General features: G+C 40.0%; 2 protein-coding genes and 1 long non-coding RNA gene across 4 annotated transcripts in view; 2 read left to right on the top strand and 1 right to left on the bottom strand.

Moving 5' to 3' along the window:
• The window catches only part of DOCK2 (dedicator of cytokinesis 2), a 173,508-nt gene extending 173,187 nt beyond the window's left edge, over window positions 1-321 (top strand). Inside the window, exon 52 of the mRNA XM_061348425.1 lies at window positions 123-321. Coding sequence (XP_061204409.1) covers window positions 123-197 — 75 coding nt within the window. The 3' untranslated portion in view covers window positions 198-321. The remainder of the gene's footprint in view (window positions 1-122) is intronic.
• Window positions 322-1,066: 745 nt separating this feature from the next.
• LOC133209685 (uncharacterized) overlaps window positions 1,067-16,271 on the bottom strand; it is a 31,463-nt gene continuing 16,258 nt past the window's right edge. For both annotated transcript variants that reach the window (XR_009724734.1, XR_009724733.1), the window contains exon 3: window positions 1,067-1,813. This is a non-coding gene — a long non-coding RNA (uncharacterized LOC133209685). The remainder of the gene's footprint in view (window positions 1,814-16,271) is intronic.
• On the top strand, window positions 11,744-14,915 carry FOXI1 (forkhead box I1). Its single transcript, XM_061348419.1, has 2 exons — window positions 11,744-12,583; window positions 13,581-14,915. The coding sequence occupies exons 1-2, from the start codon at window positions 12,010-12,012 to the stop codon at window positions 14,132-14,134; spliced, it is 1,128 nt and encodes a 375-aa protein (XP_061204403.1). The 5' UTR covers window positions 11,744-12,009; the 3' UTR covers window positions 14,135-14,915.

Genomic DNA, 16,271 nt, shown 5'->3' with positions numbered 1-16,271 from the left:
ATCTTTTCTCTAGCCACAGCTTGAGGCTGCTAGCTAGTAATTAATATAAATATTACTATACATACTGAATCCAACGCAGCAGTCATTTTAGCATATGGCACTCTGTTTCCCTTGTTTTCCAGCGCATTTCCAGAGTTCTAGAAGATGGAAAGCAGTCTGTGGAGCATCATTTCAAATCTTCATCTACAGATCTGTGAATGAGTCTGTTACAAGACCACTCCTCAACTGAAAATAATTATCTATACATACATTTCCTATTTTAAAGTGCCGGCTACTCTAAAGAAAGATAACATAGATGGCTAATAAAAAATAGGGACAACACCGGCTAACAAAAAATAGGAACAACTCCGATAAGTGACTTGTGATACATATACGGGAATAACATTTGAAGAAAATACAACAGGATGTGCCCACCAGGACATGCAACAGAAGTTCACTGAGCCTCTAGGCATAGAGGTCAAAGGACATTGTGTGTTTCCTGATGACAAAACTTACTCCTCAGAAGAAAATGTATTAAAAGTCCATCTACAGTGCTTGCTGTATAATGTAAGATCGATCCTGTTCTTTTCAAAGAGGACAGAAGTTATCATTTTTTGTAGCTGGTACAGACACATTCCAGCTATCTTTTAAACAATACTGGCAGCGTAGTCAAGGCAACAGATGGCTCAGCACAAAATAGCTGCTGACAATGTACTCTGTATCCAGATTTACAGTCCTTGGATCCCTCTGCTGCTCCCAACACACTGCTCTGTATCCTCAGTCTTTCTCAGGGTGATGTCTGTGACTCTGACACCATACGTGGTGGCTACCATGTTGTAAACATGGGCAAAAGTTTATTTACACATGTATGAGTTGCTATTACATCCAGCAGTACGATAAACAAAAGCTGGCTTTTTGGCTGTTCATCAATAAAATGTTAAAAATTTATTTGCCTTGAACCTTTCTCCCTGAAATCTCTAGATATCATCGATAGAAGGTAATAGTTTCTTACTGACAGCAAATGGAATTCTATGAGTCCAAGTCTTCTGCTTTCAAAATTGATTTTCTGTGTCTCTCCAACTCATGAGGTAGAGTTGGAGGATGATCTCTTGTTGGCATAAAGCTACACAGCACTGCACATCAGCATCTGAGGATTCTGTAGCCTGTCAGTTCTTTCTAAAGGCAAGTATGTTATCCACATAGAAACATGAATAATAGATTTTCTTTGTTCATCCCTCCATGTTTCAGGTATCTATGTGGGTTTGTATTAATAAAATATGACCATGAGTCCTGCTGTGGATGGTAGAGGCTGGCCTTGCTGCCACTTGCATGGGTATGGGAAAGACCGAGAGGTTAAAATTGTTCCTTGATGAACTGTTGAATCAATGGGAACACATCTTCAGTTTGTTCTGAGCAAAACTGTTTCTATAAACACTTTTATGTTCAGCATGAATAATTGATGTAATGAATTTAGCCTCTCTTTGCAAGTTATCAGTGTGAAGCTGTTTTCTACAGGAATAATTAGCAATTGTTTTCTGTGAAAAGTTTGAAATGTTTGCCATTGGAACTAATACTGTGCCAAGAATTACTTTTCACTAGAATAACCATGGACAGCAAACCAAAATGGGTCCAGTTTAACGCTAACCACAGTATTTGCTGGCACGGATACTGAGGGACTTCTTGTTTCACTTGCTTTTTGCAGAAAATCCTGTGGTACTGCTGCTGAGGAAGCACAGAGGAAGCACAAAGTTTTTCTAGCAAAACAGTTCAGTTTAATAGAGCAGGTTATCTGGGAGTGGAAGTGAAATGTTGAGGGGTGCATCATCTTGCTAACCTAGAGGAAGAGAGGGTTCTCAGGTTGTCCTTCAATACTATTTGCAGATACATTGAAGAAATAATGATATCGCAAACTAAAGTATATTAAAATACAAGGCTTTTTTTCTACTGCGAATGAGTAAGAAAAGGATGATTTAGCAATTGTTTCTTCTTTGCAAAGATACTTGTTGAAGGATTTCTTTTGTTTATTGCATCTTGCGGCTATGTTTTCATGTGAAAGTGAGAGTTTTAGCTCAAGCTGTTATTATAAATTCTAATTTAAGTACTGTGATGAAAAATAAAAATGTACAAAGAATGAAAACAAATACCAGGAAGGCAGAAGCACAATGTCTGAAGGAAGTTTGGTGTTGAGTCTTTAGCTACTGGTGCAAGATTGATGTGTGTGTTTTGCTTGGGGTTTAGTATCATTTTTGATGAAGAGCTTAGATTTACCAAATTTACCAAATATCAGCAAAAATCTTGATGGTTGTCCCACATCACAGATTTTCTTCTTCTTGCCAGACTACTTTTTGATCTGATTCAAGCCTGAAATCAATTTTGCAACAGAGCAAAATTAACTAAGAAAAAATAACTGCCAAGAGCAAGGCATACATGGGACTGGAATTTTAAGGGTGTTTGGACAACAAGCTCCAGCCATTCATAAGTTTCCAGAAACTGTGGATCCTAGGGCTTAGTCCAGCTAAACAACATAGTGTGAAGAATAAGTGATGCCCTGGGATAGCAGAGTAAAAGTATGGCAATCTGGCAACATCTCTTTGAAAATGTAACTAGGCACCTATTGTCATTTCTGTCACAAGCTGAACAGGTACTGCTTGACCCTGTGCATCACACACAGTCTGTAACCTTCTTTGTTAGACAGTGGAAACTGAGAGTAAATAGAATCGTAGAATGGTTTCGGTTTGAAAAGACTTTAAAGTTCATCTAGTTCCAACTCACACTGGGCGTACTGGGTGCCGTGCTGGTTATTCTGTATGGAGTCCACAGGCATATTAGGCATCACTGGAGCTCTTTTTTCTTTTGCCTTTTTGATATTCCTTGGTCTGGTTTTTGGCCTTTTTCTCTAGTTCTCTAATTTGTTTCATCTGGTTTTTGGCCTTTTTCTCTAGTTCTCTAATTTGTTTCATCCAGTCCCTGACCTTTCTTTAAGGATTCATTAATTCTGTATTCTTACTCTGTCTTGGGACACCAGTCTTGTGTGGGGGAGAAAGAGGATTGTATTTCTTCATTGTTTCAGAAGTGCAGAATATAAAATTAACAATTTTCTCTTTGTCTAGCCTATTCATAGTTGATAGATGGTCACAACAAGCAAGTTACATTAACTCAGAGCAATATGTTAAAATAAAGGCAGTACATCACTGTGTAAATAAACTTTCCCTGGTGTGTTATTAATGCACCACATGAACCTTAGTAGTGTAGAAGACTGAGAATGTGAAATGTGTTCAATTTCATCATGCTTAAATTGAAGGGACCTTGTTCCATCCTGGTCTGTGCAGAACAGAGCTCATATAATTGACATGGTGGACTATTCTGCTTTCCACAGGAGGTTTGAGATGCAGAAGCAGTGTGCTCCCACAATTACTAAGAATCTGTACTATACAGCTTCCATAAGAAGCTGAAAAATTCTTCTCAGTCAGAAGGACATCAAGTTGCCTGAGCAGCGATGAGGAGTTTTAGCACCAGCTAGTAAATTCTACTGTGTTTTTAGGCAGCAACCATTTTACTGTAAAAACTGGCTGAAGAGCAGTTCCTAACCTGAACTGGCAAAGAGCAATAAACCTATGCCAAGCATTTGTTCACAGTTCTTAGAAAAGCAGGGAGTGGGCAGACAAGTTAATGCTTTTCTGACATGTTACTGAAGTTACTGAAATGTCAGTGACAAAGTGGATTTAGATTGAGTTGCTCCCTTTAACCCATTTTATATATACAGCTTTTGTTATTTGCCTACTTTGCTGCTTTGTTTCATTGCTAGTGGCAGTGATGGAGCAGAGGCTTTCATTCAAAATGAATTGAGGGTACATGTGAAGAATCCTGCAAGACAAAAATTTGAAATGATGATGGGAAACTGCTAGGAGGACTTGAATGATCTGACTTGATCAGTTTAAAAAAGAAGTCTCAGCAACTTAGCAACTGAAGTCTGGTTAAATCACACAGTACAGTCCATACCGAGTCATAATGAGATTTTACACTAATTGTAATAATGAGTATAAATCTCTGCTTTGGACTATGATAAATCCATAAATATTTTATTGTACTTACATCTATAGAGATTCTGGATCAAGCTGTTAACTGATGTCACAGTATTGCAGCAGCTGTAGCATGTCAGGCTTATTATGAAGGGTTTTTTATTTCAGCCCAAGTAAGTGTAATGGAAGCATCTCTGAAATAATGATATAACTTAAATTATTAAGAGCTTGCCAAGCTCCCAGGTAGGTCTGTTCCATCATGATCATGGGATGAGGGTGCTTTTAAACAAGAAAAGCTGTTAAGCCAGCTGTTAAACCTGATTTTAAAATCTCAAGGGAGGACAGGGGAAGATGTTTTGTTTCTTATTATATCTGGTTTCTCTTTAAGTCAGGTCCAAGAGTTGTGTTTAAAGCCATCTAATCATATCTTTCTCTATGCTAACTTGCTATTCCATTTTAAAGGATGTCACTTTAACCATCATGAAAAAACTGAAGATCCTTTTTTGTTCCAGCTTCAGAATAACTCCACCAAACGCAGGATCCTTCTCATGTAGAAATCAAGAGAATTCAACCAATTTAAAGCCAAACTGTCTTTTGTGTCATCTCTTTTTTAAAGCTATTTCTGAGGAGTGAAAAATAAAGTTAAAGGATCCTTTTCCTCATTGATTTTTGGAGGTGGATATCCCCATCTTGTTACATGATTATTTTTTTTCTGAGGAATATGGAAGTCTATGGAACAAGTTTTCAGCCATCTCCAATCCTGGATGCCTTGGAGTAGTCACTAGTATTATAGTACTTCTATTTCCCTCCCAGAACTGAGTTTCTACTTGCTCTTAGGCATTCAAGGTCCTTTTGAAAGGGAACATTGAGCAACATTCCAGGGACTGCCCTCAGTTGTAAGGACTTGAGCATAGGCAATGTTTGCTGCTATAGAGTGAGGACAGTAGTTGTTCTTTATTGACTCAGTCTGTAATTTTCTACCCTGATTTGCTACCATGATGCAGTGTGTGCTAAAGATTAACACTGTAAACAAATAATTGCTCTGCAAACAAAGCTCAAGTAGGCCATGGATTTCATAAACTTTAAAAATGTTACAGAAATTTAATCAGGATTTTAAAGCAAGGACAGATTGATCCAATAGAATTTTGGATACAGGTCTTTGACTTTCAGGATAGCAGAAAGCTCCATTCTGCAATGAGTGATCTTTCGTATGGCTGACCCTAGAATTAGACACTGAGTGTTTGTAACAAATACAGTTCCATGAGTATCAGTGGAGGTCCATATGCCCCAGTGTGCATGGAGGTATTCAGCCTATCTTTACTAACAGGTTAATGTGAGAGGCATGAGTGGTCTCTCATTCATAGTTAACACTTCATAGGCCTTCCCTTTACCTTGAATTAGTTCAGCTGATGGTAGCTAGCTGCTGATGGTGTTGCAATGGCTTTAAGTTGTGATTGATTCAGAAGACACAGGACAGTTGATGGGGATCAGAAACCAGTCCTTTAAGGTATTTATGCCCTGAGTTGGGCGCTGACAGCCAGAAAAAGGATGGTCATGTAAGCAGGAATCTTGCACTGTTGTAATTATAAAAGGTCTAAAAAACCCCCCCCCACGTTTGACATATTTTGAGAGATTTTCCCCAGAATGTTTTTATACCCAAGAAAACAGCCGTGGGTAGAGTTCCTTTAGATGCAGCTCTTTTAGCCGGGAATATCATATTTTATCATACAATAAAGCGTGTGGATACCTGGATTTTACAGATACTGAGGAACATATGAAGTGTTTAGTACATGACTTCTCAGTGATGCTTCAGTAGTGCTTTGACACACTCACTAGTACTAATGCACAGTGCCTGAATTTATAGAATCTGTCTTAACAAATGCATTTAGACTTCCTCCACGAGATAAGAAAACAGTACTATTGGAGATCATTACTGGAAAAGAGAAGAGCAAAGGAGGCAAACCTAAAAGAAAGACATAAGTCTCTAAACTTACAGAACTTTTGCACAGGATTTCAGATCAAATTAAGGATTCTAATATGAAAAGTTTACAAATGTTTGTATATACAATTGGTTATTTTGACCGGTCCCAGAATTAGGTCTAGATCTATGTAATACTGGTAAGGGGCCAGAGATCACGCCAGTGTAAAAACCTGTTGCGAAGTTCCCTCTAGGGCAGATCGCGACTGATTCGATATATTTCCCAGAATTGTCACTAGGGGGAGATAAGAAGTTGCGATACTTTGCCGATATAATGGATCTCCAACTACCCAGATACTGGAAAACCGAAGTGGAGCAACTGGGAGTGCAAGGATTATTAACACTGTAAAACATCTTATTCACAAGTTAGGTGATCTTAGTTTACTGCAGTTAAACCCTGTTACATTAAAACAAGTTTATCTATGACTGGGTGTGTCTATAGAGTAGTTCACTACACTTACTTGTTCCAATTCACTTATCAGGTTTAGTTGTTAATTAATTTTCACCAAGTGTTTGTGTTGTGTAAGTACCAAAGGGCGGAGAACACCGTGAACAAACGGGGGTGGGGGGGTGGGGGGGCGGGGGGGGGGGTGGAAGAGAGAAAGTTATGTTTTCTGAAAAATCCTTGGTTCTAAAATGTCTTCTCAATGAGATCTCCATTTACCTTGTGGAGTGGGAGGAGCTGATTTATCCATACGAGCAAATACCTTGATGCTGAAATCTGACTGAAACAGAAGTATTACCATGTCACTTTTTTTCCTTTGTATAAATCCTGCTGTGCCTCTCACTGAAATACACAATAATTTAAATTGTAAAGGTGTTTGGAAAGGTGCGCAGTTTAATTTCCATGGTAAATACTATGTCCATGCATCACCTCATTTGATTTTATCACCATTTATTCCTGGTATGAACAGATATTTAGTGGTAAGCATAGACGTATAAGCAGATAATCTGAAACAGGCAAGCATTTCAGATGTTTGGAATTTGGTAGCAGCAGCAAGGTTCTCCAAGTATAACTGAAGTATCTCTAGCTGTACTCATTTCCCATAGCTGAGAGATGCCTCGGATTCTAACATGAGAGGAATTTGTAGCCTAAGCTCTCCATGTCTGGCTCAGACTTGTGTTATCCCTCTGTGACAGGGCTGAGCATGTCTGTGTATCTAAATGCAGCAGAGCTCATGGAAGCCACCCACAGCCAAATGGAAGCTATAGATCTCTTGCCTGCCTATGGCCTGTCATGACTTACGTATAAGTCAGGGGACACCTAATCCCCTCTGCCATATTATATATGGTAAGACGGTGGATGGCTTTTGTTGAAGCAGGACTTATGACTACTTTTATTGCACAGTTCTCATACCAAGAAAGCAGCTATGAGCCCTCATAAGGTTTTACAGTCTTCTAAAACCCCAGTTATAAAGTTCCATTAAAAATCCACAGTGGTTTCCTTCTGAAAGACTTAAAAAGTCTAAGGGCATTCTAGCATTGCAGCATTTATGGCTCATATCCAAATGATCCCGTCTTTTCCATTAATTTAATGTTCAACCTGCATTTCTCGATATAAAGCCCAGTTCCCTTGTTTTGCAATACTGTAGTTTACATTTCATATGCTTTTGGAAGGACCTTGAGATGACATTGTTTCACCTGCTACACCTTGTTTCTTCAGATGGTGTAGCTTATTTTGTGGGGAGGCAATTATTGGAGTAAGACATGAGGACTTCTACATGTAACCTCCTAGACAGTTGAGATTATAGATAATTCATTTTTATGCAAAAATATGTTATTGATAGATACAGGAATGTTTCTGAAATCAGTGTGTGTTGTGTTTGAAACAAGGTGGGCTGCTTGGTAAACTGGAGAGGAACTCTTTCCTTTTAAAAGCAGTTTTTCCCTCATCTTTGTTACCACATGAATAGCTTGTATGAACTTTTCTTCAGCAAGGTATTAAGCTGTGATAATACATCACAACTGGGGTTACACACAGTGTTAACTGGCAATATGTATCAGGATCAAGAGTAAACAATGATTGAATTTCTGATGAATTAGTAAAGTACCTGATGCAGACTGCTTTATATTGTCTATATGAGGGACAAATGATATGCAGGATGTTATAGAGTTGGCCAGGATGAATCTACTACTACAAAATCTGGTACCTGTGTGAGCTATTAGAGTGGGTTTGCACTATGTTATACTTTGCATCATGCACGCATGGTACTTTTGATTTAAGTTCTCTGAAACAGTCACCCTGTGAAACAGCTTGATGACTTAAAGGTACTTGTGAGAATAGCAGGTATCATGCTTTATTTTGCTTTATGTTTTGAAAGATCCAGTTAAGAAGGGAAGTAGGAGTATCTCAGTCAAAGCATTACGAATGTGTACAGCATTCCGCATATTATTATCTACTTTTTGACACCTGTGGTTCTGCTCCCTGCTGTGTGATGGTGTGTATGTACCTCTCCCAGGTCACTGCATTTCAAAAGCACTGGACAGGTTATTTTGGAGTCTAAGTGAAAATGCTGAGGAATCCCAGTTTTAAGGGAATCAATCTGAACTTTTCATAACCCAAGATTTCAGTCAATTATGGTTTCTTTTGTTCAAGGGCAATCAGTGTGAAGAAATATTAATCTTGGCTGGAGCAAAGAGGTATGTAAGAGTTGATCTAAAAAACCCTTCTGGTCATCAACAGTTCTGCAGGGGCTCAGCCTCAACCTTGCAGGTTTTGGAGTTTCACTTAAGAAACTGAGAGAAGGAAAATATTCAGATAACACAGGAGCTGACAACAGTCTTTGACTTAATAACAATCTGGGGTTGATCAGGCTTCCAACTGGTAGGGTTGTGCATTCAGGGCTGTATAGTACTGTACTGCAGTAAAAAGAAATGTTAAAAACATGATATGATGCATCTGTCCTGGTTTAACCCCAGCTGGCAACCAGGACAGCATTTGCCTAGAAAGACCTCAACAAACCTAATGCTTTTGGAAGTAATGATTACTAAACTCTGACTCCAGCATCAGCCTCCATTGTATTTCTAGAGTTTTTGAGCCCTAAAAATGATCTGTTAGCATATCTTGGTCAGCATATGACATTTTCCCAGCCTCTTTGTATGGAAGCCACACATTTTTCCTTCTCCTTTCTTTATTTCTGGGATTTGTTACCTTCTCCTCCCAGCCCTGCCAGGACCAGGAGCTTTAGTGGTGAGGGCCCCAGGGCAGTATTCCTGGCTAGACTCAATTATCTCGTCTGACCAGCCCTGCTCAGCAATCACAGTTTGAGCAAAGTTATTCTTTCTTTGCTGCCTTTTGCCTGCATGTGAGCATCTGCATCAGAGGTGCTGTACAGGAACATGCACTGCAGTGACTCCCGAGCAGTGAGGTGTGCCCACAGGACTGGCAAAGGACCACTTTTACTGGCAGTGTTTATACTCTGAGCTGAGTAAATCAGCACAGTCAGTTGGAAGAAAAAAATGTTGCTGATGGTATTGTGTCTCTGCTAGAGGCTGTGCCAACACACACATGCCAGGGAGGGATCAGACCTTTGCACTTCCTTTCTGAGCTCCATGGGCAGAAGCCTGCAGTTGTCTTTGTACTTCATGGTTCTAAAAGCAGTACTTGCTATTCTTCACCCTTGTCCTTGCTCTACCTAGTTGTGTGTGAAACTTTGCTCAGGTGGCACATCAAGGTGGGTCTGGCAGTAACGTGCATTCTCAGGCAGCGGTAGAGCACAGCTTGGACTTGACCATGCTAAAATGCACTGCACCAAAACTTCAGAAAGATTTAACGTACAGAGGAGGTTTTACAACATTTATCAGTCTCTGGCTGCAGAAGTAACATTTTCTTCCTTTGTAAAGCCTGGCATAGTTTCAAAGCATGTATTCACTCAGCACCCACTTCAGTGTATTTTAATTGTAATTTAGTGTGCAGAACACTTCAAGGAAGAAGTACTTAGATGTGACCCATGGAAGTCCATGATGCAGTTAGCTGAGTATTTACTTCTTGGAATAAAAAAGCTCTACATAGTAATAAATTTGCAAGTTTTTCTTGTTTTTAAGAGTGGGGAGAGGTTGGCATTTCTTGAATGTTTTGTTCCTCTTCTGTAAATAATGGGTTGTATTATTAGTGATATTTGTAATGTTAATATTTGCAGGACTACAGATTCATTTAAAAACATAGCTGTATGTCAGTTGATTAGGAAGCTGTAGGCCATGTTGCTCAAGCAGCATTTTGCAAGTTTGTAACTCAGATTCTATGAAGAAAACAATTATTCCAGGTAGCCTTCTTGAGGAGGGAGGTGCTCACATTATTATTTCCTAAAAAATTAATCATTTGGGTTTTTTGTCCAAGTCCCATTTTGCACAGAAGTTGTCATTTAGAAAACAAGCCAGCCCCAATATGTTCTGCTTCATTTTTGTCTGTTTAATGTGTATCTCTGCATAGGCTAGGCAGTATTTACAAACCAAATTCTCAGTCATTCCAATTAAAATAGCAACTTGCTTATCCCTAGTTCTGGTACAAATGCTTTTCTGTGCAGTGCAGGCATGTGTTTTAAATAACAGCTGTGGAGATGCATTTCTGAGCTGGCAAAGTGGCTAGCTCCTGGCTAGCTTTGTCCTTTGCACTCAACATTACAGTTGTATTTCCAGTGATTTTTTTTTTTTTTGTACCTTTCATAGCAACAAAGATATTAATGTGATATTGGTGAATCACTAATGCTTGGGGAGTAAGGAATCTTGGTGGTGCCATAGCACAAAAGATTAAATGAATTGATAAATGTGTGACAAAGCAAAGAAGTCTTTGGTACAGCCAGGAACTCAAATCCACAGGTTAAAACTCATGTTTCTGCAGAAATTATAGGACTAGAGCCATCTTAAAGGCCTTTTCATACCAGGACTTTCTTTAATTGCATGCGATATTAAAGCTGAGATAAGTTCCAAATGTATATATGTTCCTTAAACATAAAAAAATATGCAAATATCATTTCTGAAGGTAACTGCAACCCTGCTTTTTACTACAGTGCAGTCTGTCATGCAGCAAAGAGCTGTCTCCATTTCTGAGACAGGTATCAGTGAGATTGCTTTTTCCTCCTTTGAAAGTGTGGAGAGCCATGCAAGGCAGTATGTTTCTAAGTCATAAAAGTGCTAGAGGTTTTTCCTTGTTACTTAAAGAATCAACTCTTGTCTGTATAGATACAAAGGAAGGTATCGGAACTTTGCTAAAAGAGCTGTGCTGAACACTGCCTCTTTCCTGTTTGCAAATTCTGCTAAAAGGTTTTATGAGCTCTCTGCACCAATCCAGCAGCAAAGAGGAAGCAACGAATAATGATTTCCCATTCAGTTCACCACTTTAAGCTCTAAAGAAAGGTTTGATGATTAAGCTTGACATTTTTCTTCTCACAAGATTAATCCTTACTTTAGGGAGTAATTCCATTTATATCAGCAAGATTACTCACGTGAGTAACCAGCTACAGAATTTGCCTGCAGTACTGTGATTGCCTAGGGGAAGTACAAGCAACTCTGCAATTAAAGTTACAGAAGGAAAAGGAGGCCTGACCTTTTCTTTTTTCTTTTGTGTGTGTGTGTGTTTGTATATATATATATGCCTCCTGTTACGGCTTTTGCATTCTGAGGTGTTAGTAGCAGCAGTACAAAATGGCTTTTCTTTAAAAAGAAAGAATTACTAAATGCTAAATTGTGAAAGATAGCAAGAGGAGGATCTCTGATGATTTTTAACTTCAAGGCACCTTACACTTTCCTTATGTGCATCACATTAGTGGAAAATTCCTTCATTCATTTAAGAAGATAAACAGTTGTAACTTTCTCGTTTGGTTGATGTGACATCAATGACTAGCTGGGACTGCCAGCATTCCAAAAAGGATATCGTCCTCATCTGCAGCCACTCAGGGCTGTGGGGTGGAGCCTGCACACAGGCTGAAGCATTTACAGGTGCATAAGTAGGTAGGGAAGGGCACAGGTGATGCACCTGTCTTGGGAAGGGAGCACTAGCACAGGCGTGTCATAACTTCTCAGCTGCTGGCTTAGAGCATGAGCTTCTTTGATCCACAAACACACTCACCACAGCGCTGCAGCCCACAGTTCCCAAATATTGGTCAAGAACCTCCAGAGATGAGTATCTACTATGACAACTTTTTCCATCCACAGAACGTCCCTAGTCCACAACGACCCAGCACCTTTGAGACGACGGATTACAACTCCACTCCCAATCCTTACCTCTGGCTAAATGGACCTTCCATTACCCCACCACCATATCTCCCAGGATCCAATGCCAGCCCCTTCATTCCTCAGTCTTATGGGATGCAAAGGCAGCTCTTGCCTAACATGCACGGCTTGGGAGGGACTGACCTTGGCTGGCTTCCTCTCCCATCCCAAGAAGAGCTTATGAAGTTGGTTAGACCACCTTACTCCTACTCTGCACTTATTGCCATGGCTATCCATGGAGCACCTGAAAAGAGGCTGACTCTCAGTCAGATCTACCAGTACGTGGCTGACAACTTCCCCTTTTATAACAAGAGCAAGGCTGGCTGGCAGAACTCCATAAGACACAACTTGTCTCTCAATGACTGCTTCAAGAAGGTGCCCCGAGATGAAGATGATCCAGGTAGAGCTCTCTCCACCTTTTCCCCCTTCCCCCTCTACCCCTTCCCCCCCCCCAGTTGAATTTGATTAATCTCAAAATGCTTAATGCATTATAAAGAGTCATAATAGCTAGATATGGGACATACATATAGTAGTTTTATTTTCATAGGTCTGAACTAGTACAGTTGAGGTCTGAACCAGTGTGGCTATTAAACTTTTGCAGGGAAGGGGACTCTTTACCGCTCCAGGTCTTCCTGAGAACTGATCAACGTGCTGAGCAAAGGCTCAGCAAGCACAGGAGCAGTCAAATGGAGCAAGTTACATTCAAAACCCATCCAGTGTAATACATACGGCTGAACTGGGAGTTAACAGAAAGGGGATAAGGCAAACTCAGATTTGTGTTGCTTTAGGGAGTAAACAGTAACTCTCAAGAGGAGAGCAGGCTGCTTTTATTTTGTTTGTCTCAAATAGTTTTTGCTTGGAATCACATCTCTGCTGTTTCCAACCCCGTGGCTTCTATGCAGTCAGACTGTTCCTTTATTTATTGTTTTCTATCAATAGCTGTTAAGAACCACTGGGAATGTTTAAAAAACATTCAATTATGCTGCCTCAGAAGGCAAAAAATGTGGTTCTCTCTCGTTAGAAACCTATCTTACCTGGAGGAGCAGCCGGTATGGGGCTATGTTACTCTGGGCTGTAAATTCAGAGGACCAGCTACATAACAAAAACCTCCTTCCCTCACCCAGGAAACAAACTTAAAAAAAAAACCCTCCCCATGGCTCCACTTGCAGTTTTATCTGTTTGAAGTGTCAGGGCTAAAGGACACAGCCCAAAATGTTACACTTTTTTTCTGATTTCAACAGATTTCTGCTTTTGTGTGATTAAAAAGTGCATATGGTTTTTGCTCATGCAATTGTTCTGTTTCTGTGAAATGAAACATTGTAAAGCCCTAAGTAACTGCTCTTTTCTCTCTATGCATATTTTTAAGCTAAAATTATGCCTTTTTTCCCCTTTGACAGGAAAAGGGAATTACTGGACTCTGGACCCGAACTGTGAAAAGATGTTTGACAATGGAAACTTTCGCAGGAAAAGGAAAAGGAAGTCTGACATTGGGGCTAGTGCTGCCACTCTTGCATCTGAGAAATCAGAGGATAATGGCCTGACTGGCAGCCCCAAAGCTGTAGAGCATCAGGATATCTTGGAAAATACATCACCTGGGACTGACAATTCACCTGAGAAAGGATCTCCACCTCCAGCTTCCAGTAGCCCATGCCTCAGTAACTTCCTCTCCAGTATGACTGCGTACGTTAATGGCTCTAACTCAGGGAGCCGTATGGTGCCTTTGGGACTTAACTCTGAACCCATTGACAAAATGGGTCAGAATATGGTAGGCTTTAATTCCTACTCTCCACTCTCTAATATCTCCAGTCATGGTGTGGGAGAGTGGTCCAATTCTATGCCTTCTAACCACCTTGGTCACAGCAACTCTGTGCTCAACCAGTTTAACACCCACTTTTACAGCAGTATCAGCACAAACAACACGCTGTATTCCAGGGAAGGAACAGAGGTTTAAATGAAGAGGATTCTGAGACACTTAAGTATAGCTGTTTATGAGAGGAAATGATATGTGGGCAGAGGATTAGCGTTAGCCTGTTGTCTCTGGGGCCCATAGTGCATCCTACCTTCTGACAGATTCAAACTTGTTACCCATTATATTTATTCAAATCACAAACACTCCACATCCAGCAGCTCCACATAGAAAATTTAGGGATCATAACAGCAAGGATAGTGAAGAGTTCTGGGAGACTGTGCTTGTCATGCTGCCCAGCCATGGTCCTCTACAGACATGCTTGATAAGCTACTATTTGCCTTGGGCATGAAACTTCTCTGGCATGGCACTAATACTGCTATACTTTTTAAAGTACTAATAGAAATGTTGTTACATCTTTAAATACCCACTCTTGCTGGTATAGGCTGGCTGTACTAGACATGCCTAGCAAGTTCTTATTTGGCCAGAGCTGTCCTGAGACACTGAAGGATCTGTAATAAAAACTACTGCATAGTGAGTAACAACTAACCCTTGAACTGTGAGTGCCATCTTTGGTTTTCTCTCAGAGGAGTGAATACACTGGCTAAACTGTGATCCCCTTTCAGCCCCAAGGGAAACACGGCTGTGAAGCTTGCTAGCATCCTCTGGGACCCAACTGTCCATATGAAGGGGAGCATAACAAAATAGAGTGGAATTGCCTGCTGCTGCTGCAGTTGGATCCTCATGTTTCCACAGCGTTTTCAATTTTAATAACAGGGTCTCTTTTTTTTTATTGCCTTCCACATGCAAATCTCTTCACATAGGGAAAACAAAGATCCTGTTCTTCTAGGAAGAAAACACATTTATTCTATCTTAACTGATAGAATAAACTTACCTACCTGGGTAATTTCTACTGAGTAAAGAATCTGAATGTTGGGGGGGAGGGAGAAGAGAGAGAAGAAGAAAAGGGAGGTGAAAAGTTTAACTGTCTCTGAGTTTCAGTTCCAAAGGCTGGATCTTTCAAAGCATCAATTGCAGATATTGTGAAAAGTCCCTGTGTTGTATTTTTATTTTGTTTTGTCAAAGTCCATGCTCTTTGTCCTTGTGTAGATATTAGAAATAATGCTTATTTTTCTACTCTAGCCACAAACAAAACTTCAAAATAGATATAAGTTTTTTCAAACCAGCACTTGAATCAAGTTTTACATTTACATAGGGTGAGATTTCAAACTGGATAGCCTTCAGTGTACATAGACAGCGAGTTTAACTGGGCACATCTGGGTACTCACCAGACTTCTGGAATGACAGAAAACAGATTAATGCATTGCGACTGATATCATTTTGCCTTGATTTTTTTACTTTACATGGGTATAGTTTTGTTACGGACCACTCCAGAAGCATTTCTAATAAAGCATTTGTATCGAAGAGGGTGTACCAGTGTGTGTGGGTGTACACTATACTATTTATGTCTTTAAAAGTCTCCTTAATAGTTTGACTTAAGGAGCAGTCTAATAGTCACATAAGGTCAGAGACTGAGATGGCATATGTCTAGGCAATCAAACCTGCATGCCTGAGGAATAGAATTGGCTGCTATTATGCAAAATAATATCACTAAATAAAAGCCGTATCTGTTTCCCTGCTGGAGCTGATCATTTAAACCTTCAGAAACCAGACTGTATTTTCACATGCCCGTTGGCAGATATGACTGCAATCTTTTCTGAATTATTATGTATTATTTTCATGTTTAAACATTTTCACTACCAAGGCTGCCCTGACTGTTCAGTTTTGGACCCACTATGATAAGTACTCACTTGGGAGTTGAAACCTACCTACACTGCTAGCATTCCTGCCTAAAAAAAAGAATAAAATGACCTTCTGGTTGTGTCCTTCTGCTGTGACTATAACTTTCTCTGAAGTTAAACACGTGCTGCGGCCTGAGCTGTAACTTCTGCGCTCAGAATTTTACAGCCCTTCCAAGAATCTCAGCCCAGTAGGTGGGCCATAATATACCCTGCAATGCAGCAGTTGGCAGCAGAGAGACTTGTTCATGTGACAATTGGGAAGTGCACTCAGTCAGTGCTATTATGTCTTGGATTCAGCCAACACACAACCAATTGCTCAGAAATCCATTTCCTGTCGGGTATACTGTTCACAAAACCAAGAGAAAATTGATTTCTCCAGT

This window comes from Neopsephotus bourkii, unplaced genomic scaffold, assembly GCF_033783945.1.
Source record: "Neopsephotus bourkii isolate Nb327-2 ecotype Australia unplaced genomic scaffold, CSIRO-AGI_Nbou_v1 NB_357, whole genome shotgun sequence".
Lineage (NCBI taxonomy): Eukaryota > Metazoa > Chordata > Aves > Psittaciformes > Psittacidae > Neopsephotus > Neopsephotus bourkii.
This window is presented reverse-complemented; position numbering and strand designations above follow the sequence as displayed.